Source organism: Lissotriton helveticus, chromosome 3_1 (assembly GCF_964261635.1).
Source record: "Lissotriton helveticus chromosome 3_1, aLisHel1.1, whole genome shotgun sequence".
In the NCBI taxonomy this organism is placed as follows: domain Eukaryota; kingdom Metazoa; phylum Chordata; class Amphibia; order Caudata; family Salamandridae; genus Lissotriton; species Lissotriton helveticus.
In genome coordinates, this window is record NC_136061.1 from 361,577,947 (window position 1) to 361,605,766 (window position 27,820).

The 27,820-nt window shown below is 48.7% G+C and overlaps 1 protein-coding gene across 19 annotated transcripts in view; it reads left to right on the forward strand.

Moving 5' to 3' along the window:
• MYO18A (myosin XVIIIA) overlaps positions 1-27,820 on the forward strand; it is an 864,705-nt gene that overhangs the window by 527,197 nt on the left and 309,688 nt on the right. For all 19 annotated transcript variants that reach the window (XM_078680070.1, XM_078680063.1, XM_078680078.1 and 16 more), the window contains 2 exons: positions 13,883-13,992; positions 17,042-17,107. In XM_078680070.1, the coding sequence (XP_078536196.1) occupies positions 13,883-13,992; positions 17,042-17,107 (176 nt within the window). The remainder of the gene's footprint in view (positions 1-13,882; positions 13,993-17,041; positions 17,108-27,820) is intronic.

Below are 27,820 nucleotides of genomic sequence, written 5' to 3' on the forward strand. Positions count from 1 at the left end.
GATGTGGGGGTGTCCCTGAGTGATGTGGTGGTGTCCCAGAGTGATGTGGTGGTGTCCCCGAGTGATCTGGTGGTGTCCCAGAGTGATGTGGTGGTGTCCCCGAGTGATCTGGTGGTGTCCCAGAGTGATCTGGTGGTGTCCCCGAGTGATCTGGTGGTGTCCCCGAGTGATGTGGTGGTGTCCCTGAGTGATGTGGTGGTGCGCGATGTGCACGCAGGGGGCGGGGAAGCGGCAGCCTTTGTAGTCTGATGCCGAGGCACAGACAAATGGTGGTGTGTTATGTGGCTGGCGATGGTGTGCACGCGCATAGATCACATGAACTGTATGCGATCCGCAGCCGTTTTAGTAGACTGTTCTTTTCCACTTACTATAATCTCGCCGGAGTGATGTGGTGGTGTCCCTGAGTTTTGTGGTGGTGTCCCTGAGTGATGTAGTGGTGCCTCTGAGTTATGTGGTGGTGTTCCTGAGTGATGTGGTGGTGTCCCAGAGTGATGTGTTGGTGTCCCCGAGTGATGTGGTGGTGTCCCCGAGTGATGTGGTGGTGTCCCCGAGTGATGTGCTGGTGTCCCCGAGTAATGTGGTGGTGTCTCCGAGTGATGAGGTGGTGTCCCTGTGTGATTTGGTGGTGTCCCCGAGTGATGTGGTGGTGTCCCCGAGTGATGTGGTGGTGTTCCCGAGTGATGTGGTGGTGTCCCCGAGTGATGTGGTGGTGTCCCCGAGTGATGTGGTGGTGTCCCCGAGTGATGTGGTGGTGTCCCGGAGTGATGTGGTGGTGTCCCCGAGTTATGTGGTGGTGTCCCTGAGTGGTGTGGTGGTGTCCCTGAGTGGTGTCCCTGAGTGATGTGGTGGTGTCCCTGAGTGATGTGGTGGTGTTCCTGAGTGATGTGGTGGTGTCCCTGAGTGATGTGGTGGTACCCCTGAGTGATGTGGTGGTGTCCCTGAGTGATGTGGTGGTGTTCCTGAGTGATGTGGTGTGTGTGGGTGAGGGTGCGAGGGGGTGAGGGTGAGTGACACCCAGCTGATACTCTCCCTCACCAAAGACCAAGCCACCGCCAAACTCAACCTCCAGGAAGGAATGAAAAACGTCGCTGAATGGATGAAACTCAGCCGTCTGAAACTGAAGTCAGACAAGACGGAGGTCCTCTTCCTTGGACCATCCCCATCCGCCTGGGACGACTCCTTGTATCCCACAGAACTGGGCACCGCACCGACACCCACTGACCACGCATGCAACCTGGGATTCATCCTGGACTCCTCTCTCACGATGACCAAGCAAGTCAACGGCATCTCATCTTCATGCTTCAACACCCTGCGCATGCTCCGTAAGATCTTCCGGTGGATCCCTACCGGAACTAGAAAGACGGTCACCCAGGCCCTCGTCACCAGCCGACTAGACTACGGAAACGCCCTATACGGAGGAACCACAGTCAAACTTCAGAAAAGACTCCAACACATACAGAACGCATCCGCACGACTCATCCTCGACATCCCCCGCCACAGCCACAAATCAGCCCACCTGAGAGACCTGCACTGGCTCCCCGTCAACAAAAGGATCACGTTCAGGCTCCTCACCCACGCACACAAAGCGCTCCACGACATAGGTCCCAAATACCTCAACAACCGCCTCACGTTCTACACTCCAACACGCAAACTCCGCTCCGCCAGCCTCGCCTTCGCCACCGTCCTATGGATCCGCAGAACCACCGCCGGAGGAAGATCATTCTCCCACCTGGCGGCCAAGACATGGAACTCCCTCCCCACCCACCTACGACTAACCCAGGACCATCTCACATTCAGGAAACACCTCAAGACCTGGCTCCTCGAGCAGTAGCGGCACTCCTTCCCTTCTCTCGCCCTGCCCCCCCCCCAGCGCCTTGAGACCCTCACTGGTGAGTAGCGCGCTCTACAAATGGATTGATTGATTGAGGGTGAGAGGTGTGAGGGGTGTGAGGGTGGGTGAGGGTAAGTGAGGGTGTGTGAGGGAGTGTGAGGGTGAGGGAGGGTGAGAGTGACGAGGGTGAGGGGTGTGAGGGTAAGGGTGAGGGGGTGTGAGGGTGAGGAGGTGTGAGGGTGAGTGTCCAAAGTAAATGGTGGCAGGGCAGACATCATAAGACAGAGAGAAGAGACTGTGTGGTGACTGCATTGGTCAGTTTCAGAATCAGGAGGGGCAGAGTCAGCACAGTCTGCGAGGGATCAACTTGTCTAGAGGCAAAGCATAGCGGATGTAGCATTGCAGCTACCAAGTCGAGTGTTTTCAAGCTGAGTGTCCCTAGAGAGATGGCAACATCAACAGTATTTGAGGAGCGAGGCTAGTGTAAACAAGCACGGTAGGCTTTCACTTTCGTCCAGAAACAAGCTCTCGGCATTGCTGTGGCGTGGGGGTGGGCGGGGGAGTGGCAGCCTTTGAAGTCTGATGCCGAGGCACAGACAAATGGTGGTGTGTTATGTTGCTGGCTCTGTACACGCGCATAGATCACATGAACTGTATGCGATCCGCAGCCGTTTCGGTAGACAGTTCTTTTCCGCTTACTATACTCTCGCCGGAGCAATGCGCAAGCGCATTGGCTCAGGCGAGACCTAAATAGCTTTGCAAGGCACGCTAACCCAATCTGCATTCCAGCATTCCCTCTCTAAACCCCCCCACATTATTTAATGTTTACATGACCCCCCTGGAGGACGTGGTTGCCCCATTCGGGCTAAAAATCATCAGCTATGCTGATGATACTCAGCTGGTGGTTTCATTATCTCAATTTGTGAAGAACCCGGAATCGCTGCGCCTATGCCTGGCTAAAGTGCACACTTGGATGTGCGAATCGGCGCTTAAATTAAACGGCTCAAAGACTGAAATAATGTTGCTGGGCCATAAGACGCCTTCACTCCCTCCAACCATCTGGCCCAGCTGTTTGGGCGATCTTCCCTGCCCTAAGCAGGAGATCAAGAGTTTGGGGGTTTGGCTAGAGCAAGATCTGTCTTTTAAGACTCAGGCAAAGAAAACGGCAGGGGTCTGCTTTGGCCTCCTCCGCTCAGCCCGTAAAGTCCTGCCGCTTCTCCCTTTGACATCAAGGAGGTTACTCATTCAGGGCCTGATTATTTCAAGGCTTGACTATTGCAACGCTATTTTCCTTGTCGCCCCTGAAGCAACCTTTACAAAGCTTCAGCGGGTCCAAAACGCCGCGGCTAGGTTGCTGACGAACGTACCAAGGAGGCAGTCAGCCAAACCAGCCCTGAAGTCATTGCACTGGCTTCCAGTGCGGGAGAGGGTCAAATTCAAGGCTCTCTGTACAGCACACAGAATCCTCCAGGGGAAGGGACCCTCTATTCTAAAGAAGCTAGTGGTGCCCTATAAAGCTAACAGAGCCTTGCGCTCTGACCAGAAATATCTGCTTCAAGTTCCCAGGGTCAATAAGGCCCGGACGGGCGGCAGAAAATTCTCGGTCCACACAGCCACCCTCTGGAACGCGCTTCCGTTGAGGATGCGTTTAGAGACTTGCGCCCTTCGTTTTCGGAAACTTCTGAAAAGACACTTATTCCCGACGTAAGTGTCTGATTTAGTTCTGTGTACTTGGCCGCTGCCTGGACAAGCGCTGGGATGCCCGAGGGTAACTACGCGCTATATAAAACTCCAAATAAATAAACGCATAACAGACCACCCAGAGTGTGGTTCGGTATAGTGAAACCATTAGGAAAGACACCAACCAGCTCTGCCCGTATTCCCATTGCACTCCCCCTTCTCTGCCTTTCCCACCAGCCATTGATTCCCTGGCCTGGAGCTACCAGGAGACTACATCCTCTGCCGCCTGCCACGAGCCCCAGATTTTATCAAATTTTTTGGGGCAACCCCTCGCCTGGTACACCAGTTTCTTTTCCCTCATGCACCAATCCATACCCATCTCCCATTCCTGTACCGATGGAGTTATACTACTTACCTCCTCTCCGAATCCAGTCACGTCGCACCACCATCAGGGCGACCTTACAGGAGAGGAGCGTGTGGCGCTCCAGAGTCTGGTCTTCCCACACTCTCAACGCCACTAGTTGTGGGGTGAGGTGTATCGCAATGTTCAGGGTATCTGAGAGTCCACCCCTCCCTCCCTTCCAAAAATCCTGAATCTTCAGGCAACTCCAGTTCGTATGGAGTAATGTATCCACACCCGCGTGCGCAAAGGTCCATCTCTGTTTGCCCCGTATGAAACATCTGAGTCGTGGCGTAGTATGCCCGATGCTGAATCCTCAGCTGAACCAGCTAGAATCCTGCCTTGATCGCCACTTCCCATCGTATGCACCCTCTCGTGTACATCTGCCTCCCACCGCGGGGTTTCTAGTGTCACTTTACCGTTCCACCCCAGGGCATTTGTCACCCTGGCATTTCCAGATCTTTACCACCACCTTCGATGGGCCTAAGTATGCCAGGCATCGTAAGAGCGCAGGCGACTGCATAGTGGTCAGACCAGGCTAAGGGTGGAGCGTGCGTGCGTGGACGTGCGCACTGTGGCCTCGGCGCGTACAGCACAAGGGACGCTGGCTGATAAGTTCTCGGTCGGTGGGAGCCCCCTTCCTCCATGCTCGGGTGGGTACGTCACTGCGTGGGCTTAGAACCGTGTAACGCTCCGTTTGTTGGTCTTTGTCCTTCGTCTAAATAAGGCACAGTGAGGATTTCTTCCGCGCCAGGCGTTGCTGGCGGCTTTCATTCTCATGGGCTCGGCACTTTACTTGTGTTTAAATAAAACATTTATCAATACAAACATCTTGATTTAAAGGCGGCTGTTTATTATTACATTCAGGAGCGGCCGTCGCCGTTGCTGAGTTGAAATCAATGCGTGGCTGCAACAAACTGATCAATGCGGCGAGGACGCACGGCCTGGTATTAGCTGCGGCGGCAGTCAATAGCGCTGATGACAAATTAAGAGGCATAGAATCCTCTGGAATCCCTTCTGCATCAATTTAATTCTAATTCCAATGCGATCCATACAAACACTGTCCTCTGAAGAAAGGACCCAGCCTTCGTGATGCAATTACATGCAAACACACACTTGGGCTGTGAAGTCCAACATTTAATCTTGCTCGCAGTAATTGTCGGCTTTGTTTGCCAGTGACCTACAGCGACCCCTGGTGTTAATACTCTGGGCACCAGACACAGCTCTGTCAATGCACCTCAGTTGTGGCCAGTAGCAGCCACCCGCTTCACAGGGACCCCTGCACACCCTCTCCAATGGACCCCACTGAGGCCCTGCAATGCCCCCTGGTGTTACCACACTGGGGCATATGCATGCCTCTGTCAATGCACCACAGCTGGGGCTGAGACAGCTTCCCGGGCACACACACAGACGCACCCGAGTACTTCACAGGTCTTTAAAAGACCATTTGTATGTTAATGAGGCTTTGTTGTGTCTTAGAGCCCCTGCATCTCCACTCTGCATATTGGTGGAAAAAGTAACCCCCCCCCCCCGAAATTTTTTCTTAGGCCCAACCCCCCCCCCCGAAATTTGGCTCTAGTTGTGCTTCTGATAGCAGGGCACCATGTATGTCTCTTTTCATTGCTGTGCTCAAGGTCACTTGAAGGCAGAGGCGCAACTAGAGCGACATTTTGGGGGGGCTAAGAAAAAATTTCAGGGGGGGGGCTGAAACTTTAAGCAATAGGCTGAGTGGAGCGGCAGGAGCTCTTAGAAGGGGTAAAATAACAACAAAGCTCATTAACATGCACATGGTCTTTTAAAGACCTGTGAAGTGCTCGGGTGCGGCTGTGTGCGTGCCCGGGAGCTGTATGAGCCCAGGCTGCCACTCACGACGGGGGAGGGCTGAAGCCCTTTGATTCCAATGGGTGTTGCGCGCCTGCTTGAAGGGATGGTTCTCCGCACTAGTGCTGTAGGCCCTCGTGTTGACATCTTTTATGTGTTCAGGTGAGCTGATGTGAAAACATGATGGTGTATATGAACTAGCAGACTGCAAGAACGCGTCCCCAGTAGGGTCATCTGAGATGATCTGTTTCTGCTGGGGAGGGAGGGGATACGTTGTGGTTCTTGGACCTCAGTATTTCTGTGTCCCTTCAAAAAACTTTAGAGTTGAAACTCGAGAGGCCCATTATATCTAGCTTCCATCTGGGCTCATGACGTGTGACACCAGCTTTCCATCAACCCTTTACAAGGTGGGATCTTTTAGTCCCTATTGACATGGCTGAAGGTGACAATACAAGTCCAGTATGAAAAGTGCTGCTTACCAAACACCTAGGCCTGACTGTAGGTGTCCCACATGCCTTGGATCACAGTAGCAACTGTGTTTATAAAGACTAATTTCTCCATATCATGGTATCTTTTTCCTACATAATATACAAAAGGAGTGCTTCGGTAGTCCAGTGTTGTTACTGAAATTTCACTTAATCACATACAAATCCAGATTATTCAAACATAAGAATTCTTCTTGTCTATTCAATATAACGCAGGAGCCATGATATGATAGTCCAAAAGAGATTTTCTTTATTATTCACAACATCAAACTGTAGTCCAGCGAACACATTTCCTCCCGACAAGGGACTCTATCAGGGTTTAGAGAAATTATAGTGTTTTTTAGTGGGCAAGTATAAGCCACACAGTAGAAGAGTGTGCTGAATAGTGGTATCACCCAAGGGTCGTTAAAAAAATCTTTATTGATTCTTCCTGGATAAGTGTAATCCAGAGAAGGGAAAAGGCTTCGCATGGATGGGATGCCGCGTCTTTCTGCTTAACGTGGCAGGCCCCACTGGGGGTGCAGATATTCAGCTTTCTCTGGTTTACACTTATCCAGGAAGAATCAATTCTTCCGTTCTTGGACAGTCACAGACAGCAAAAGGTGATTTTCAGTGGACCTCTAGGACATCTGGGCCTGACTGCACTATTGTTAGCTGCTTCCAGGTGGCAGATAACTGTTTGATAGAAATTATAATTTGTAATTGAGGCGTAAGAGAAATCCAAGAGAAGATGCAAGAAAGAAAATCACAGAAAGCAAGCCTTCTCAGTCTATGCCCCGATGATATGGAGCGATACAAAAGGGGATGATGGACGGAGCGTTTGAACAAATCAAACACTCACCCCCAGTCAACTGATCTGGGTTTAATCCATCACTATTCTTTAGTTCACTCAGCCACCCCAGTTCAAACATGGCTACATGCAAATCAGTCTGACCCTGTGCCTTATGGGAACAGTCCAGCCCGAACTGCCAAGCCATGTCTTCCCTGGACCGGAAACAAGCATCCTGGGACCGGTTTCGGATTCATAATCCTCATCAGCCAGGCTATCTTGAATCCAGTGGCCAAGTGAACAAGGGACTCACGTCTGAGTATACCCTGCCACACTTGGGGCGAGCAAAGCGATACAAAAGGGGATGATGGACGGAGCGTTTGAACAAATCAAACACTCACCCCCAGTCAACTGATCTGGGTTTAATCCATCACCATTCTTTAGTTCACTCAGCATCCCAGTTCAAACATGGCTATATGCAAATCAGTCTGACCCTGTGCCTTATGGGAACAGTCCAGCCCGAACTGCCAAGCCATGTCTTCCCTGGACCGGAAACAAGCATCCTGGGACCGGTTTCGGATTCATAATCCTCATCAGCCAGGCTATCTTGAATCCAGTGGCCAAGTGAACAAGGGACTCACGTCTGAGCATACCCTGCCACACTTAGGGCGAACAAAGCGATACAAAAGGGGATGATGGACGGAGTGTTTGAACAAATCAAACACTCACCCCCAGTCAACTGATCTGGGTTTAATCCATCACCATTCTTTAGTTCACTCAGCCACCCCAGTTCAAACATGGCTATATGCAAATCAGTCTGACCCTGTGCCTTATGGGAACAGTCCAGCCCGAACTGCCAAGCCATGTCTTCCCTGGACCGGAAACAAGCATCCTGGGACCGGTTTCGGATTCATAATCCTCATCAGCCAGGCTATCTTGAATCCAGTGGCCAAGTGAACAAGGGACTCACGTCTGAGCATACCCTGCCACACTTAGGGCGAACAAAGCGATACAAAAGGGGATGATGGACGGAGTGTTTGAACAAATCAAACACTCACCCCCAGTCAACTGATCTGGGTTTAATCCATCACCATTCTTTAGTTCACTCAGCCACCCCAGTTCAAACATGGCTATATGCAAATCAGTCTGACCCTGTGCCTTATGGGAACAGTCCAGCCCGAACTGCCAAGCCATGTCTTCCCTGGACCGGAAACAAGCATCCTGGGACCGGTTTCGGATTCATAATCCTCATCAGCCAGGCTATTTTGAATCCAGTGGCCAAGTGAACAAGGGACTCACGTCTGAGCATACCCTGCCACACTTAGGGCGAACAAAGCAATACAAAAGGGGATGATGGACGGAGCGTTTGAACAAATCAAACACTCATCCCCAGTCAACTGATCTGGGTTTAATCCATCACCATTCTTTAGTTCACTCAGCCACCCCAGTTCAAACATGGCTATATGCAAATCAGTCTGACCCTGTGCCTTATGGGAACAGTCCAGCCCGAACTGCCAAGCCATGTCTTCCCTGGACCGGAAACAAGCATCCTGGGACCGGTTTCGGATTCATAATCTTCATCAGCCAGGCTATCTTGAATCCAGTGGCCAAGTGAACAAGGGACTCACGTCTGAGCATACCCTGCCACACTTAAGGCGAACAAAGCGATACAAAAGGGGATGATGGACGGAGCGTTTGAACAAATCAAACACGCACCCCCAGTCAACTGATCTGGGTTTAATCCATCACCATTCTTTAGTTCACTCAGCCACCCCAGTTCAAACATGGCTATATGCAAATCAGTCTGACCCTGTGCCTCATGGGAACAGTCCAGCCCGAACTGCCAAGCCATGTCTTCTCTGGACCGGAAACAAGCATCCTGGGACCGGTTTCGGATTCATAATCCTCATCAGCCAGGCTATCTTGAATCCAGTGGCCAAGTGAACAAAGCCGGGCTGAAGACGGTTTTGTACCCCTTTTTGTACCGATGATATGGATCAGCATCCGTACCAACATAAGAACTTTCAGAACCATCCTTCAAGAAACACTGTGACCCCCTCCCCAACAAGAGACCACGCTTGTTACTTGCCTCAATGTAAATGACCATGAATCGTACCCCTGGGCTCCACCCATTCTTCAACGCTCCTGTGCTTCCTAGCTAGGTTTGTGCTGTACAAATACCCTGACATACACACAGAAGAAGATTTGGTAGTCATCTAAGCAAAGAAGAGAAGCCAAACGAGGAGACGGCTGCAAGCAGGGAGAATGTTTAGAGTGAGAAAGATAAGGAGCACACACTGAGCCTGTGGGGACACTCTCTGAAAAGGAGAGGAAGGAAGATTGGTCCAAGTACTGAGAATAGCCGATTGGAAATACCAAGCGACTTGGGTATTCTGAGCAGGCTCTTTTGGTCACCAGTGTTGAATGCTACTGATCAGCTCAAGAGGGTGAAAAGGGAAAGGGAAGAGAGACGTTTTGATGGGACTTAAGTGATAGCTATTTCGTTGGGTGTTCTCAGAGGGTATGCAGTAGGTGAGCTTGTTACTGCACAACAAAGTGTTTAGTGATTTTGGAAAAGAATACCATCTGGGTGATGGGTGTTACCAGTAACTGAAGGGAGACGAGGAGTCAGACGCAGCTTTTTCAGAAACGATAGTGCTGCTGCGGATTTCAAACAATCGTGAAATATCCCATTGAGGAGTGAAATGTTTGATAGGTGTGAGGGTGCCGAAGAAGGGAGCTAGAGATGTATCAGTTTGGGGCAGATGGCACAAAAGGGAGCATTTGTTGAACTGGCAGATGTAAGTATGTAAGGGCTTCATGCGTAATCTAGGGGAAAAGGGGGTTAACAACACATCACTAGGATCAGCATTGGGATGTAAGCGAGGGGTGCCGTTTAGCTAGGAGGGTAGTAAGTCAGGCTGGTAATGGTTAGCAACATTTGTGGCTGTCATGGGTGAGTTTGGAGGTAGGGGATGAGGTTTTACGAAGTGTGTGTCTTGGGCTGAATGTGTTGCTTTGTTGAAATCATTGAAGGATTTTGAGATGGGTGGAGTGGCAAGATCATTGTGTCCTATGTTAAATTCAGCAGTGGCGAAATCTGTTTCAGTTTTTTTGCCTGAAGGTAGGTGGGTTGTTGCTTGGTGAAGGAAAAGGGGGTTTGTGAAGGATTGTGTGGATGAGAACATGATTAGAGGGTGCTAGGTGAAGAGTGGCTGAATCTGTGGGAGATCTATATGAGGTCACGTGGATTATCATGTGAGTTACGGGGAGTTGTGTGGGTGGTGGTAAGTGCACGGCCAGCCAAGGAGCTGTGAGACTAGTTTTAGGCGTGATTATTTTAGTCTCTCGACAATCCCTGCAGCCAGCTCGAAACACAACACGAATTTCTCCCAAAATGCCTTTTTCAGAACAGCTGTGGGGCTCACAGATGAAGAGCATTGCTGTCTTCAAGAGTCCCAGAAGGTACTCCTCTTGACACTAGTGATCGGAAAAAGCTCGAGTTAGATGAGGTAGAATTTTCTAAAGTGCTGGCAGGCGGAATGGGAAATACCTGACTCAGTAGTGACAACCCACACTTTTCTGCCCCCCCACAACAGACCCCAGTACAACACACCACAGTCTTACTCGAGGAACAGTGAGGGCGCCCGATCTTTCAATGGGCACTTTCATTAACTTGCACAACGTCGTTTACAGGAGTCTGCAGTGAGCCTTGCATTATAATCACTATCTTTTATAGCAAACCATGGTGGCTACCATTCCGTATGGACTCATCTCAGCATCAATATTACACGCTCAGTGACATCACACAGCAGGATGATGTCACAAAACAAGTCTTCAGATGTAAGCACCTGGAGTCCGAGCAGCTTCTGCCTTTTATTTCTTCCTGGCTCGCAGATAAGTACACAGGTGGACCTTTATATCTGCACTTTATATATTTTATTTTTTTCTCTTTCCTTTACCCTACTTTCTAAAAGTCCAAATATCCTGGACTTTGGCTTTCTTTTTTACTGTAATGACCCCCAAAGACCATCTTCTTTTGACTGTGGGGCTTTAATAAGAAGTCTTTGCATTCCCTCTGATGTCACCCACGCACCCACATGCTCCCCACCCCGGATGTGCTTTAAAAAATGTAGGAGATGCTGCTCCTTTGTTGAACAGGGCTGGAAGAAGGCCATTGGATGGGGGCGTCACTGGGATGCACGCCCTGGAGAGGTATTTTAACGAGGGACGAGCAGTCAGTCTACTAATTCTCCCTAGTGAGTAGAAAAGAAAGGTGCCTCGTAAACCTTTCTGTGTTTGTCATGAAGTTCGCAGTCATCCAGGGCAATCGGCCAAGTGTCATGTATGACAACAGGAGACACTCCTGGCTTGTTCACCCAGATCACATCGCTGGCAGGGACTTACAGGTGCATACCTATAATGGAAACAATTATAGGTGTTCACCCAGATCACATCACCGCCATGGTCTTACAGGTGCATACCTATAATGGAAACAATTATAGGTGTTCACCCAGATCACATCACCGCCATGGTCTTACAGGTGCATACCTATAATGGAAACAATTATAGGTGTTCACCCAGATCACATCACCGCCATGGTCTTACAGGTGCATACCTATAATGGAAACAATTATAGGTGTTCACCCAGATCACATCACCGCCATGGTCTTACAGGTGCATACCTATAATGGAAACAATTATAGGTGTTCACCCAGATCACATCACCGCCATGGTCTTACAGGTGCATACCTATAATGGAAACAATTATAGGTGTTCACCCAGATCACATCACCGCCATGGTCTAACAGGTGCATACCTATAATGGAAACAATGCACTGCAATCCTAGAATGCCAGCTTCCATGCCAGACCTAGTTGAGGTGTTGCATGTGGCATGGGTGCCCATTAGTTTATAGTCCCACTTTGGTTTTCGTTTGTGACAAGTTAACTCAAATGTAAGAGTCAGTGGCGTGCCCATGCTGTACTCTCAAATGAAGGGACTGGCGGCAGTCATTCACTGGTCCCTTCTGGTCCCTGCAAAGCAGCACCAACCCCTCTCACAGCCCCTTCACACGAGAGAAATGTGCATGTCTCACGAAGCCAGGCACCACCATCCTTCACCCCTGGTTTTTCTGTAAATTGTGACCGCAATGTGGTTTTGTTCTTCATCGAATACCCACCATTGTTCTGTCACAGAATACCATAAAAATTAAATTTGCGGAAAAAGGGCGCCTTTTAGGTCTAGAATTGGCCAAGACCTTTTGCTTTTACTAAAATTACTTGAAGGGGCTTTCCGCCACCTCTCTTCATCTGTAGTAGTGTTATTCACATTTTGCTTCCACTCACTACAGCATGCAGCCTGGGGCAGTGGCTCACCCTACTTAATCAGCTGGTTAACTTCACGTTGACAGACTTCGTTTTCTTCTTTCACAATGAGCACATCCACACACAAGGTAGTTCCATTCAGTACCAGTATTTATACGGTTTTTACTTTAGAATTACTTTAGTGTTGCTTTTCTTTTTATAGTCTGAGGCCTGGGATGAAATCAGGATGCTTTCATCCTTGTGTGATGCCACAGGTCATATTCCACCACTTATCACTTCCTGTCTCCTGCCAATGCTATTGTAAATTCCTATTGGAGTCTTCTATGTTTATTTGACTGTTGATAATCTCGCAGCATAACAGACTTATGTGCATTTGAAACTGTTCTGTATTGTGTTATCCTCTTTTTTTACTATGGATGAAGTACACAAACTGAAAGCTTCAATATTATACATAGGAATTCACAAGCCGACAATTCTTCAGAACACTTTTATTCTTGACTCCATTTCATCAATGTTTCTTTAATAAACTCTGCCGAGGGAAGAAAATGAGCCTTTTTCATGTTTAACTTGCAGCACGTGTGAAACTTTATTTATTTTCTTCTTTTCTTTCTTCTTTCTTTGTTTCTTCCTTTCTTTCTCCATCTATTTCTCTGTTGACTTCTTTCTTTTCTTTTTTCTTACTGTTCTACTTTCTTTCCTTCTTTCTTTCAAAGGTGAACCATTGAGTGAGGTTGGGTAAAATGTACTATCCAATACTATTTTTTGACTCCAGTGAGCTGATTGCAGATTTTTAAAAATATTTCTGCAATTTGGCTGTCAGTTTCAAATTGTGAAGAGTGGGTTTTATAGTTGTCACTGGGAAGTCAGTCTAGAATCTGTGAGAAAAATAAACAAAGTGAGAACATAATGATAGAAACGTTGCTCTAGGCAGTGCTGTGGAAAACTGGGTAAAGAGAGAACGGGATAAGTGCTTGGAAATTAAGGGGTTGGAGTTTCGAATAAAGTGTTTGCTGGTATAGCAATGCTGAAAGGTACAAGAAGACCCTGGAATAGACTGCTCTGCTATGACATAGTATAATGTGAGCCATTTTTATAGTGCCCGCCGCAGCCTAATTTGCCCCAGGCGCTTTACAAAAAGACATCACCCAAATCATTGACCATCACTGTACCGCTCTGAAGGATTTCAGGGTGAGCCGGCCGTGCTGCGATTAGAGTGGATGATTTGCAAGATAAATGCTGAATTCAGCGCCAAGTTCCTAAACTTCTGGGTGTTGTTTTTGACAACTTCTGGTGTCAGGATTCTAGAAGTCGTCTGGGGATTAGGATGTGTATTTAATTGTAATTGTTTTGATGGAACCATGTTTTATATGTGATTAGTATACGGATGAATTCTGATTGCCACCAAAATGCTGTCTACAAAGATTTGATCAATTTTAAATGAGAAATTAAAATAGTGTTAAATATAGATTCAGGGTTATGGGTTAGTATTCAAGATAGAGATGTTGTCACCTGTAGGCCAACGTCACCTGATATACTGCTTTACTGTTTCTCTCTGTACTTTATATTCCAGGTTACCCGGATCACATGGTGTTTTCGGAGTTCCGGCACCGGTTCGACGTTCTAGCTCCACACCTGACGAAGAAGCTTGGGCGCAATTACATTGTCACGGACGAGAAGCGGGTACGTTTGACCGCGACAAAAGGTTACCCAGGTGTGCATTAGGCAGTGATGCTGTGCTGCAGAAAGTATTCTTGAAATCTGCCCTAATACATGGACCTGGGGCTTCCTTCACAGCCGTGGTGCTTTAACCGCACGCGCGCTGGCGGTTTTCCCGCTGTGCGCGGCGTTTTTTAAAAACGCGCGTTACATGACGAGCTGAGCTCGTCATGAGTGTACGAGAGGCGTAACTCATGACGAGCTCAGCTCGTCATCAGCGTCGAAGGGGGTTAAAAACTTGCCTTGGTTCCAGATCACTGAAATACCCCCTTTCTGCTCTAGACATGGACATGGACAACCTTTATGCACAGAGGGAGTGCCTTTTGCTCACACTGCCTGTACGTTACATAATTTGCACAAGTGTTGGAATGTTTGGCCTCAAAGAGGGGTGATTTCCCTAAATAGACTATGCTTTGAGCGCTGTGAGACAATTGTCGCAATAGACACATCTGAACCTGAGATTCAGTGTTGCCCTTTTCTTGTTCCTTAATTGTGTCTGTTCTCCCCGTCCGAGTTTGCCATTTCCTGACTCTGGTATGCGACGGATGCAGCATTTTGGGAGGTAATCATTAATGATGCTAATATCCCGATGGAGGTGTCGAGGCAGGGAGCAGATGCAAAGGCGCCATTTACCGAATTGACGTTCTGCTCCCATTTGTATTGGCATTGCATTTAATCCACACCCAGGCTGGCTGGAAGGATAAACAATGTGTAATTACCTTATCTAAGCAGTGAGGTAGTGTGTTGACTTGGGTATTAAGTGGAGCAGCTGCACCACCCACGGGGTTGGAAGCAGGTCCCTGTACAGACTGGTCCTTGAGTGATGAAAGAGGAAGAGGCTCCCTGGTCACACCAGCTCTTCCCGCCAGCCATCAGTCTGACACTCTGGCTCCTGGAGGCAGGACGGGGTTCAGTCTCATCATCAATCCTGCAGTGTGGTTTCAGGTAAGGCACTTCCGTCCACGCATATCCATTTGGAATACAGGTAGGAGGGTATCATGCCTGCCTTTTACAAACCCACATTGACATTTCAGATGGAGGGTATATTTTTTAATCTCAAAACCCTCCTTGGCGTGGGACAATCCAGTAGGGATATCGTCTCCCAGAAACACATTATTTTTTCAGTATGGCAATAGAAAAATGGATACTGGAATTGTACCGTAGTATTCATTTTCTAAAATGTAACGGGGTAAATTCCGCACCTGTATACACTTTTGGGACTGTTCTAGGGGGATCCGTGGGTCAAACATTATTCAGTGTTTTCACACAATCAACGCTTAGAATTTGGTGCTGCTCACAGTCCTGTTCAAGTGCCACAAGCATTGTCAGGGGCTTCTTGATTTTGCCTTTGTTTTCTAATTAGGCGCAATTAAAACTGCTAAATTTAGATTTTAGGGACGTATTTATTGTCAATAGGCACCACCAAAATATGCCACAGAAGGTCTTCTGGAAGAGGCCTAATCTTCGCCAATCAGATGCATTGGTGCTCTGTGTTCGTCAAGTTATCTGTGCCGTTGGCTCTGTCCACAAGGATCAGAAGTAACCCCGTGTTTCTAGGTTTTATTATATTTGCAGTGGTGGATGGACTTGAGTTTTAACTTGACCCAAATAGTGCCTAGGAGTCTATTGACTTTTTTCAGTTTCTAGGTAAGGCCCACTGAGGTGCAAGGGGCTGATTAAGTTATATGTAGCTGGGAAATAGCTCAATTGGCTGCTCCTAGCAAACCCTGGTGATGCGGGAGAGTGCCTGGCTCTGGACAACATGTGGTTGGCGGTCAACCAACCTTGCTTGTTTTTCAGTAGCAAAACAGCAATCTTTCAGCAAGTCTTCTCACTTCCGTATTACCCAGGCGTTCATGGCCTTTTACTGCTTCCAGTTCTGTCCCTTGCATCCCCTAGGGTTGCACATTCTTACACTGGCTTTTTCTGTATTTTTTAATTGAAATTAAGGTTTTGCTCTCTGCTCATTAACTTGCCCTTGCATCTTCATTAGTGCCGTTGTAGAGGTACTGCTCCTAGCATATAGTCGAGATGTCTGTCTCATCTGTTGAAACGGAGGGTAAAATAAAGCAAATAAGAAATATAGCCGTGTTTGTGTCCATACTGAACAGAACTTACATTGCACGATAGTTAGAAGTGGTCACTTCCAAACATCCTCAATGGGAGCAGGATTCACCACTACTTTGAGGGCCTTCGATTACAATTTATGTTGTTCTTGACCAACCTGCTCGGCACTTTGCAAGTGCCAGCAAAAGTCTGTTTTGACAAGGGTCTTGCAAATTCATCAAACGTCAATAGCAAAGCAGGCACTTCTTTCCAGTGGGTACGGGATCTAACGCTCGTCTACAGAGTAGCTCCCGCTTCGCGGCGCTGTGCACGTGAGTCCGAAGGGGCAGCCTGGCAGGCCCGGGTGAGCAGTGCACTTTCAGAGCCCCCTCCTGGCCTCGCACAGCGCCGAGGGGGCGCCGCGCTGCCCCGGAGAGGCCCGGCGCCCAGTAAAAGCCTCTCCCAGCCCAGACACAAAGGGCTGCTTGAGTAGGTAGCAGTTGCCATGTAATGGAGATCGGAGCTCTCCCGTCTCTGCTCGAGTGCTTCTCGCCGTCCGCAGCGGTCTCCTAAGAGATGGTGACACGGCAGGGTTTTTTGTTTTGTTTTGGTTTTTTTTTCTTCGCCGGTGTAGGAGGAGGGAGACAGCTGGGCAGTGCCCAGTCGCTGCCAGTATCTACTTATCTCTTGTAGAGTGTTACGCAGACTTTATTGTGACTGTAAGTTTAGGACTTAAAACATGGGGCGTCGACTGGCCGAGGAGGAAGGCATCGAGTAGGGAGCATGGCAGCCGCTAGACGTAACATGCTGTGAGTGCCTCGTGTGTTGCGTCTCGCACTTCGCCCCTCTCAGCGGAGGACACCGACCTGCTGCCTTGGGCGCCAGTGTGTGCCCGACCCCTTGTGAGTTCATGTCCACGCCCGCCCTTTAAACATCCCCTCATGGTTCTTTCTCTCTCTCTTTACAGGCGGTGGAGGAGCTGCTCGAGTCCCTGGACCTGGAGAAGAGCAGCTACCACATGGGCCTGAGCAGGGTGAGTTCTTTGTTGATCTCTCCTGCCTCCCCCTGTGAGTTCTGTGTTGATCTGTCCTGCCTCCCCCTGCGAGTTATTGGATGATCTGTCCTGTCTCCCCCTGTGAGTTCTGCGTTGATCTGTCCTGCCTGTGAGTTATTTGTTGATCTGTCCTGTCTCCCCCTGTGAGTTCTGTGTTGATCTGTCCTGCCTCCCCCTGTGAGTTCTGTGTTGATCTGTCCTGCCTCCCCCTGCGAGTTATTGGATGATCTGTCCTGTCTCCCCCTGTGAGTTCTGCGTTGATCTGTCCTGCCTGTGAGTTATTTGTTGATCTGTCCTGTCTCCCCCTGTGAGTTCTGTGTTGATCTGTCCTGCCTCCCCCTGTGAGTTCTGTGTTGATCTGTCCTGCCTCCCCCTGCGAGTTATTGGATGATCTGTCCTGTCTCCCCCTGTGAGTTCTGCGTTGATCTGTCCTGCCTGTGAGTTCTGTGTTGATCTGCCCTGCCTGTGAGTTCTGTGTTGATCTGTCCTGCCTCCCCCTGTGAGTTCTGTGTTGATCTGTCCTGTCTCCCCCTGTGAGTTATGTGTTGATCTGTCCTGCCTGTGAGTTCTGTGTTGATCTGCCCTGCCTGTGAGTTCTGTGTTGATCTGTCCTGCCTGTGAGTTCTGTGTTGATCTGTCCTGTCTGTGAGTTCTGTGTTGATCTGCCCTGCCTGTGAGTTCTGTGTTGATCTGTCCTGTCTGTGAGTTCTGTGTTGATCTGTCCTGCCTGTGAGTTCTGTGTTGATCTGTCCTGCCTCCCCCTGTGAGTTCTGTGTTGATCTGTCCTGTCTCCCCCTGTGAGTTATGTGTTGATCTGTCCTGCCTGTGAGTTCTGTGTTGATCTGTCCTGCCTGTGAGTTCTGTGTTGATCTGCCCTGCCTGTGAGTTCTGTGTTGATCTGTCCTGTCTGTGAGTTCTGTGTTGATCTGTCCTGCCTCCCCCGGTGAGTTCTTTGTGGATCTGTCCTGCCCCCCCCTGTGAGTTCTGTGTTGATCTGTCCTGCCTCCCCCTGCGAGTTATTGGATGATCTGTCCTGTCTCCCCCTGTGAGTTCTGCGTTGATCTGTCCTGCCTGTGAGTTCTGTGTTGATCTGCCCTGCCTGTGAGTTCTGTGTTGATCTGTCCTGCCTCCCCCTGTGAGTTCTGTGTTGATCTGTCCTGTCTCCCCCTGTGAGTTATGTGTTGATCTGTCCTGCCTGTGAGTTCTGTGTTGATCTGCCCTGCCTGTGAGTTCTGTGTTGATCTGTCCTGCCTGTGAGTTCTGTGTTGATCTGTCCTGTCTGTGAGTTCTGTGTTGATCTGCCCTGCCTGTGAGTTCTGTGTTGATCTGTCCTGTCTGTGAGTTCTGTGTTGATCTGTCCTGCCTGTGAGTTCTGTGTTGATCTGTCCTGCCTCCCCCTGTGAGTTCTGTGTTGATCTGTCCTGTCTCCCCCTGTGAGTTATGTGTTGATCTGTCCTGCCTGTGAGTTCTGTGTTGATCTGTCCTGCCTGTGAGTTCTGTGTTGATCTGCCCTGCCTGTGAGTTCTGTGTTGATCTGTCCTGTCTGTGAGTTCTGTGTTGATCTGTCCTGCCTCCCCCGGTGAGTTCTTTGTGGATCTGTCCTGCCCCCCCCTGTGAGTTTAGGGCCGGAGCGGCCGACTTTGGAACTGGTCAGGGGACCAGGTTCGAGTCTCTGGCTCAGCGTATTGTGATTAGGTTAAATTACTTAATCTCGCCGTGTGTTTACAAATGAATGTGATCTTGTGCGATCTAACTGGTTCTCATGTAGAGTGCTCCAATACCTTTGGGGTCTAGTTCGCGCTATCTAAACACTGCAAAAAATACACAAAGACGCAAAAACAAAGCATCTACATGAAAAGGAACTACAGATAGATACCCATTAAGAGGCTGATTTGTTCAAAATGAAAATAGAAAACCTGGCCAAATCTTGTCTTACCGCTTAAATTGTTTGAATTTAGGTAAATATTTAATTTCAGCACAATTCCTTTTTCTTCATTACCGCTTAATAAAGCGCTTTCAAATATGTGAGATCAGAATGCTAGTTATACAAAACCTGTCGTGTTTGTTTTAATAGACTGTAATGTTGATCTGTAACAAGCAGGGCCATATGCAAGGTTTACATAAAAAAAGTCATGCCTCTTAGTTCACTAATGGTTTGTGCTTAAAAACGTTCACTTTTAATAAGTATTTCTCTCAGTGCACTGCTATAATGTGATGTATAAATGCCAAAGTTTCCACATGTCAAAACACTTAAAAAAAAGAAATGTAAGGCGTTGCCATATTTTACATGATGTTTGCTGTATGATTTACAAAGTTAACATTTCCAAGGCTCAGCTTGTGCACGGATCCGAGCCAGACCTTTGGCTCGGCTCTCCCTGTTATTTTATAAGCTTGCCCGCCTCTAGTCTCTTCCCACCGGGGGGGGGGGGGGGGGGGAGGGGGGGAGGGAGTAGTGGTGGTACTCGTGGTTCTACTTCTAAAAGCCTTATGTCACTTTCATGTTTGTAGTGTGAAGATGCGTGACATTCCCAAGTCTCGTGTGACACTTTGAGTGACATATTTTCTCCAAACGTAACCATTGACCAACGTTGAGAAATGTCATCTACAGGTGCCAAGAATTTTCCGCACAGGTATAATCACATACCCTTCAGCAGAAGAACCCCCCTATCATGGCATGTGAACTGCTTTGTGAGCCCCAACAATGTCAGTGCTCCCCTGCCAGCAATAACCCCTCGAAGGTCACCTGCTGCGCTCACCTTTCTTGTAAAAACTCGTGCACGGTCCCCTTCCGCAGAGACCACTCGGCCCGGCCTGCTTTGGTGTCATTGACGAGGAGAGGCCATCGTTTGAAAAGCAAGAAGTAAAATAAGCCATGCTCCGTACATTCATGCTCTGCGAAAGCTACCAATGTGAAAACACTAACGGGGACAATGGACACACTGCAGGAGGGGGGTCGCGTGCCACTAATGTCCCCAATTAGTCCTTCAATAGACCTTTGCAGAGAGGACTCCCATTGTTCCCTGTCAGTCTAATTAACAGTTATCCCTTGCACTGTGGTACTCATATTCCTGCTTCTGTGATGAGAAAAGCTAAATTACAAGCACCACGGTGCAAAGGAAAACCAGAATTCACTCCTGACATGAGATATCTTGCATTGGCTGTTTTACAATATAAATAATTTAAATGAGAAACTTTGTAATTCAATTCACCGACTCTTTATGTGATCCAAAAATCATTTGGTTTGTTCTTTTAGCTGTGTGTCTGGAAAAAAATATGGAGTGATTCCAACTTATTTAGTAAAGCTGTTCACAGGGACCCAGAATTGCCAAATATATTTTAATCCAAAAGTGTTTTCAAAATATTTCAAATTAGCTGCTGACAATTTTCCATGCCAATGGGAAATGAAAGCCCTCCAGGTTAATGTTGTTTTCTAAACTGGCTTAGTAAAGTAAAAAGAAATGCATCACGCCCAGGACCAGTCAGTCAGTTTGCAGTTGCTCTATTTTATAGGCCCCGGATCCCCCAGCATGCTCCACACCCGCCTCCCCACCAAACAATCACTTGGCAACTGGTGGGTGTATAAAAGGCCATGTTTAATCATACTTCATAAACATGACATGCAGATTATTATACATTTCTCAAATTATGAGCAACATTTCTCCTTTATTATCAACTCTTCCTCATCAACTTCTATTATACGTTTCAACTTGCATTTGCTCATAAATTCTTGATTCCCCCAGCACCAAGGAGCCTTCAGGTTCGCATCCCCCAGGTAGAGATGCCCGCGCCAGGTGCAACCCACCTGCGCCCCCGAGCGATGGGCCCCAGCCCTCGGGTCCTTGTCCGCCATTTCCAGGGCCCCACCTCTCATCCACCATGCTGCTTAGGAGGCTCGTACCTGACGCCCTCGCCTCCCCAGCCGGTGGTCTCCATCCCCCTGCGGAGAGCTTACCCTCTCTCCCCTCAGTGCTGGCCTAGGGAGTGCGCAAGGCGGACTCCACTCCATTTTTCCAGTCTATCAGTGTTCAAATGTCTCTTTTCCGCAACCCACACTTCCAAATCACTGCCTTAAGGGACGGGTGGGCGGGAGATTAAAGCAGGTTAACAAAGGGACTGGGAGTGGGTGAGCAGGTCCGGTGTTGGCGGGGAAAGAGGCCGAGTTGTCAGAGTCCCAGACCTAAATAGGTCATGGCCTCTGCCCCCACGCCCCCACCGGACGTGCGTCACCCAACCCTGACCCGGAAGTACTTCCCGGGCTGGCTGCCTATAGGGCAGCCCCCTGGGACCTTCGGCCAATGGCGGCGCGGTGTGGGCCGGGGGGCCGGGCCCTAAAGGCGGGCTCGTCTAGCCTCGCCCTTCGTATTGTCTGGTCCCCACTGTGGATTACGGTGAGTTTAGAATAAAAATGGTGAAGAATGCTTAGCTGCCAAGTGGGCTCTTCTAGTGCAAACATCTTCTGCTACTGGAGGTAAAACCAACACCACGCTGGATTCTGGGACTTGTAGTTTCACTTTTGTAATTAGATTTATGAGTTTAAATGTCCAATAACACAGGCTTAACAGCTGCACCCGGGAATGGCTGCAGGTGTCAGTAATGACATGTGCACTTGAAACCCCTTCATTCTTCAGACAGCAGCTACATACTAGCAGACCTAGAACTGGAAAGTTATTACCATATGGGGCGTGTAGCGGCCTGCCTAAGCACTGCAGTCACTAGTCTGAGCTTTTCCACAGCAGGTTAATATGTACGACAATTGATTTACCTCCTGTGATGCAGGGACATTGTCCAATTCGCGTTACTCTGACGCCTTATGAGTGACACTCGGCTCGCTTCTAGAGACACGAAGAGAGGGAGACAGGAGATATGCTAGAACCTACACATACCAAGAACAGAAGATGCGAGCAAACGCCAGCATGGGCAGAATCTAGAACCAGGGGTCATCTTTGCGAAATGTTGGGGAAGTCTCAGAAGTAACCAAAGGCTTTTCTACTTAACAGAAGTGCCCGTAACTTGCACTTTCTGGACGGATTGGCAGGGCCAAATCCCTTCCACAATTCAGAAAGTCATACTGCAGACGAAGGAAATCATCTTAGTGAGAGCAAAGACGAAGCCGGAGACTTATTTGGGTGTGGTGCTAGAGCAGGGAAGGGAATGAGGACTGGCTGGCTCTGGGGTGCTTGTCTGTCATAGAAAGCGCTACGAATAGGCCAGACGCGAGCTGTGGAGTTCCATGTTAGCTTTGCCACCAGGGCACGTGCACCCTTTCTTACCACCAGGGAGGCTCCTGGCCCTCCTTCCCCGTGTACCGGGTCAAGTGGAGAAGTGTGGCTCAATGGTTCAGATACTCTGTCCATCACCACCCCCTTTTGAATCATTTTGGCCACCACAAGTGTGGAAGGGTATGCTCAGATGTGAGTCCCTTGCTCACTGCACCATCAGGATTCAAGCAAGCCGGGCCGAAGACGGCTGTAATGCCAGACACCGGTCCCCGGAAGCTTGTTTCCTTTCCAGTAAAGAATTGGCTTGGTAGTTTGGTCTGCCCTGTTCCCATGATGCACTGGGCCAGGGTCAGACTAATTTGCATGTAGCCAGGTTCTGAACTGGGATGGTGCAGTGAGCTAAAAAACGGTGATGGATCAAGCCCTGATCTTTTAACTGGGTAGGAGTGTTCTGCTTAATTCAGATACTCTGTCCATCACCACCCCCTTTTGAATCGTTTTGGCCACCACAAGTGTGGAAGGGTATGCTCAGATGTGAGTCCCTTGCTCACTGCACCATCAGGATTCAAGCAAGCCGGGCCGAAGACGGCTGTAATGCCAGAAACCGGTCCCCGGAAGCTTGTTTCCTTTCCAGTAAAGAATTGGCTTGGTAGTTTGGTCTGCCCTGTTCCCATGATGCACTGGGCCAGGGTCAGACTAATTTGCATGTAGCCAGGTTCTGATCTGGGATGGTGCAGTGAGCTAAAAAACGGTGATGGATCAAGCCCTGATCTTTTGACTGGGTAGGAGTGTTCTGCTTAATTCAGATACTCTGTCCATCACCACCCCCTTTTGAATCGTTTTGGCCACCACAAGTGTGGAAGGGTATGCTCAGATGTGAGTTCCTTGCTCACTGCACCATCAGGATTCAAGCAAGCCGGGCCGAAGACGGCTGTAATGCCAGAAACCGATCCCCGGAAGCTTGTTTCCTTTCCAGTAAAGAATTGGCTAGGTAGTTTGGTCTGCCCTGTTCCCATGATGCACTGGGCCAGGGTCAGACTAATTTGCATGTAGCCAGGTTCTGAACTGGGATGGTGCAGTGAGCTAAAAAACGGTGATGGATCAAGCCCTTATCTTTTGACTGGGTAGGAGTGTTCTGCTTAATTCAGATACTCTGTCCATCACCACCCCCTTTTGAATTGTTTTGGCCACCACAAGTGTGGAAGGGTATGCTTAGATGTGAGTCCCTTGCTCACTGCACCATCAGGATTCAAGCAAGCCGGGCCGAAGACGGCTGTAATGCCAGAAACCGGTCCCCGGAAGCTTGTTTCCTTTCCAGTAAAGAATTGGCTTGGTAGTTTGGTCTGCCCTGTTCCCATTATGCACTGGGCCAGGGTCAGACTAATTTGCATGTAGCCAGGTTCTGATCTGGGATGGTGCAGTGAGCTAAAAAACGGTGATGGATCAAGCCCTGATCTTTTGACTGGGTAGGAGTGTTCTGCTTAATTCAGATACTCTGTCCATCACCACCCCCTTTTGAATCGCAATGGTTAGAGCGGCAGACCCTGATGCAGAGGTGTAGCCCGGGACCATTGGTTCAATTCCCCGCCTCGGCGGGTCTTGGGCTCAAAAATTCCACGGACCTGATAATTCTCGCCTCGGTGCCTATTCCAATCATGGAGTCACCATCTGCAACTCTGGGCAATAGCTTGCTTAATCTACACAACGGCCCCCACAACGCTAAGGATGCCTGGCCTCCACCTTGGGGGTGCCCAGGAGTGGACACCTCACAGGGAAAGCCAGGATGGGTCCCACAGCGGTATTCGTACAAGCGCCTTGAGACCCTTGCGGGTGAGTAGTGCGCTATACAAGTATCAATTTACATTTTACATTTACTTGGTGCATGAAGGCAGTGTTGTGCCACACGGTGTACTGATAGCGTTGGTATTGTTTTTCAAGACTGACAGGTTTTTGTTTACCTTGTAAATGTTTCATTGCAAGCACACACACCTCGCAGCAGCGAGAGCGAATCCTGGTGTCCGTTTGAGTGACCTCAGGGCGCCCAGAGGTGAAGTCATTCCGACGGGGTCCCCTCCATGGAAGGCAAAGCGCTTCTCCCATTCACCTGTGGGTAACCAGTGAGCTCAGCCCAAAGGACAGACCCCGCAGCGCCTAGTGGCACATGCAACTCTCGCACGTGGCAAGCACCGCCTAAGATGACACATTTTGTTTGTTTAGGTACATACATGGCACACTTAATTGCTGCAGGTGGCTTCAAAGCAAATACAGCATAAAACGCAACCGTGGATGTCAAATAAAACAGTCCAGGGCATTGCACCACAGACCGCATCAATACAATAAAAACATTTAACAAAACATTTATAAATTCAAGTGCATGAAAGTGGCAGCGGAGTGCAGCCCTGGTTGTTCACTAGGGTGCGTTCAGTAGTGAAGCAACACTAGATGTATTTACTTTCTGGCCTGAAGAGTGCTTCCCAACATCCCGGCCGGGGTGTGTCTAGACACGAGACAGATTTAGGTGCAGGAATGGGACGTGGCCGAATAAACCAGCAAGCACCCCATCCAGAGGGCTTTGTTTCTGAAGTGGCTGTCACCGGCCAGTGGAAATAAACCACACTGGATCTGGGAAATGAAGAAATTTGGTTTTAAGGGGGTCAGGTTCAGATAAAGAGGAGACGTCCACTCCCTCCTCAGTCTGTGGGTATCCTTCACTTGTGACTCATCCCAGAGCAGTTGTGGCATATTGGTGTGTCCGGGTGCCACTGCCAAATCCTCAAGGGACTCCATGTGAAATTGAACAGGTTGTAATTATGGGACCCTAATTGCCACTGACAAGAAAGGGGGTATATCATATGGATGTCCTTCTTGCACTCGTTTGTTTAAGATATTTGTGAAGAGAAGCCTTCAAGGGCCTGACCCACAGATGTGCAGACGATTGACAGTAGCGCTTCATGTCGCAAGCCGTGCACAGGAAGTGCAGCCCCACACCCCTTATAGAAAGGAGCGCCTTCTCTCCATCGCTGCCACTCTGCCGACTTCAACCAACGCTGGTTTTGACATCTAAATATTTTTCCAAAGGATCAAAAGTGTCTTTTTAGTTGCCATTCACAAAATTGAAGGGCGGACGACGAGAACAAACATCTTTCTTCAGGAGCCACACGCCATGGCAGAATTCTTCCCTGGGCACAGAAAACATTCATTGAGCAGTTGGGCTGCACAGAGGCGTTCTTTTCTTTGTGCAGGTCGCATGGCATGGTCTGAGCTGGCAGACACAAAAGAGTTCTGTTCTGGCCTTCCTACAGACAGCATTCCTCTGTGGACAGGACCATAGAATTAAAGAATGGCTTTCATGTCGGGCTGGACTGTATGTCTTCATCGGAGGAGCTTCACTTCGACGCTACGCTTACTTAAAGGCAGAAGCTAACGATGGGACATCGGGCTCTGGACATTGTGAGGTCTGAAGCTTAAACAAAGGAGCTGTATTGTGAATCTTCACTAAGTGGATCGGCCAACAACCGGACATCAGGCACTCCGAAGCTTCATTGAAGGATCACTACTGTACCCGTTCACCAAAGGCGTTGACCAACCATGGGGCACAGTGCGGTCTGAAGCTTCATCGAAGCAGCCATACAGTGGCCGTCATCAAAGGGACATCAGGCCCTCTGAAGCTTCATTCAAGGGTTCTGACTCCAAACTTTCACTACAGCGACAGACAGACTATGGGACATCGTTAACAATGAAGGTTCATCGATTTGAGCCCTGGCGTGAACTTTAATCAGAAAAACGGATCAAACACAGGATATCAGGTGCTTTGATGCTTCATCGAAGAAACCCTCTTGTGAAGCATCATCAAAGGGACTGACCAATCACTGGTCCCTCCGGGCTCTGAAGCGTCACTGAACCAGCCCTGCTGTGAACTTTCTGTGGGAATTCGGGAGCTCTGAAGCTTCATTGAAGGGACCCTCCTATGAACCTTCTGCAAAGGGTCTGACCAACCATTCGACATTGGAACCATGGAGCATCATTGAAGGAGCCCATGTTTGAAGGATCATTCAAAGAATGACCAACTTTGGGATGTCAAGAGCTTTAACCCATCATTGAAGGAGCCATACCATGAAACTTCATCGAATGGACTTCGTATCCATGCGAGAATGTGAGCTCTAAAGATTTACCGAATGAGCCCTGCTTTGGCTTTTTATTCATGAATGTGATCATTCACAAGATATCAGGTGCTCTGCATCTTAGTTGAAGAAGCCCTGATGTGAACCTCAATGAGAGGAACTGACTAGCCATGCGACCTCAGGAGAGCTGAACCTTCTTTGAAGGAGCCGTACTGTGCATCATTGTAGGGAATTGACCAACAATGGAGCTTCTTTGTGGGAGCCCACTCTGAAACCTAATCAAAGGGACTGACCGACTGCTGGGCATTAGGAGTTCAGAAGCCTCTTTTAATCAACCCTGTTAAGCAGCTTTGTCAGAACGACTGACCCACCGGACCTCAGAAGCTCTAAAGCTTTATCCAAAGAGTCACTCCTATCATTGGCATTGGATTAATTGGACACCCGTGCAGCAGCTGAGGCTCTGAAGCTTTAACACGTCTGCCTAACATTATAAGTATCAGTCAACCATTCAAGTATCTGAAGCTGTGAAGTGCTGTCTCAGTAGACAGATTCTCTTGAGGTTTGTACATTTTTAAGATGCGGTTCAGGAACTGCCCCCATGAAGTATTTGGAGCTGTGCCGTGCTTTCTGATGAGCTGTATCCTCTTGTGGTACCTAGCACACTCAACATTTGCTTCAGGAACTGCCCAATATGAAGTTTCTGCTGCCGTGCAGTTCTATTTGAGGGGCCAGATCCTTTTAAGGGGTTGTATGACGTTACAACGCAGGCATTCACCATGCATGCTTTTACTGCACATTTTTTACACTGCATGCATTTACCATGCATCTTCCTTTACCACACATATCATTTCCACGCAATAAGTATAAATAAGGTAAGTGAAATATATATCTTTTTTTGGGGGGGAGGTGGAGACACCACGAAACACCCCATTAAAGAAAAATAAATGAATACATTTTGTTTTTATGGGGGGGGGGGAAACTCCTCAACCTCCCCTTTATTAATTGCCCATACCACCCTATGTACTTACCCACCCAAAACCCTAACATACCCTTACCACCCTATACCCCTACCCATCCATAAAACCCCCAAATACCCATACTACCAATACCACTAACAACCACCTAACTCTAAAAATACCCTTACCACCCTATGCATCTACCCACCCCTAAACCTTAAAATACCTTTATCACCCTATATCCTTACCCACCCCTAAACACATCCTTACATCCCAATACCCTTACCCACCCCATAACCCTAAAAATACCCTTAACGCTCTATACCCCTAATCCCTAAAATACCTTTACCACCCTATATCCCTGAATCCTAAAAACACACTTCAACCCAATACCCT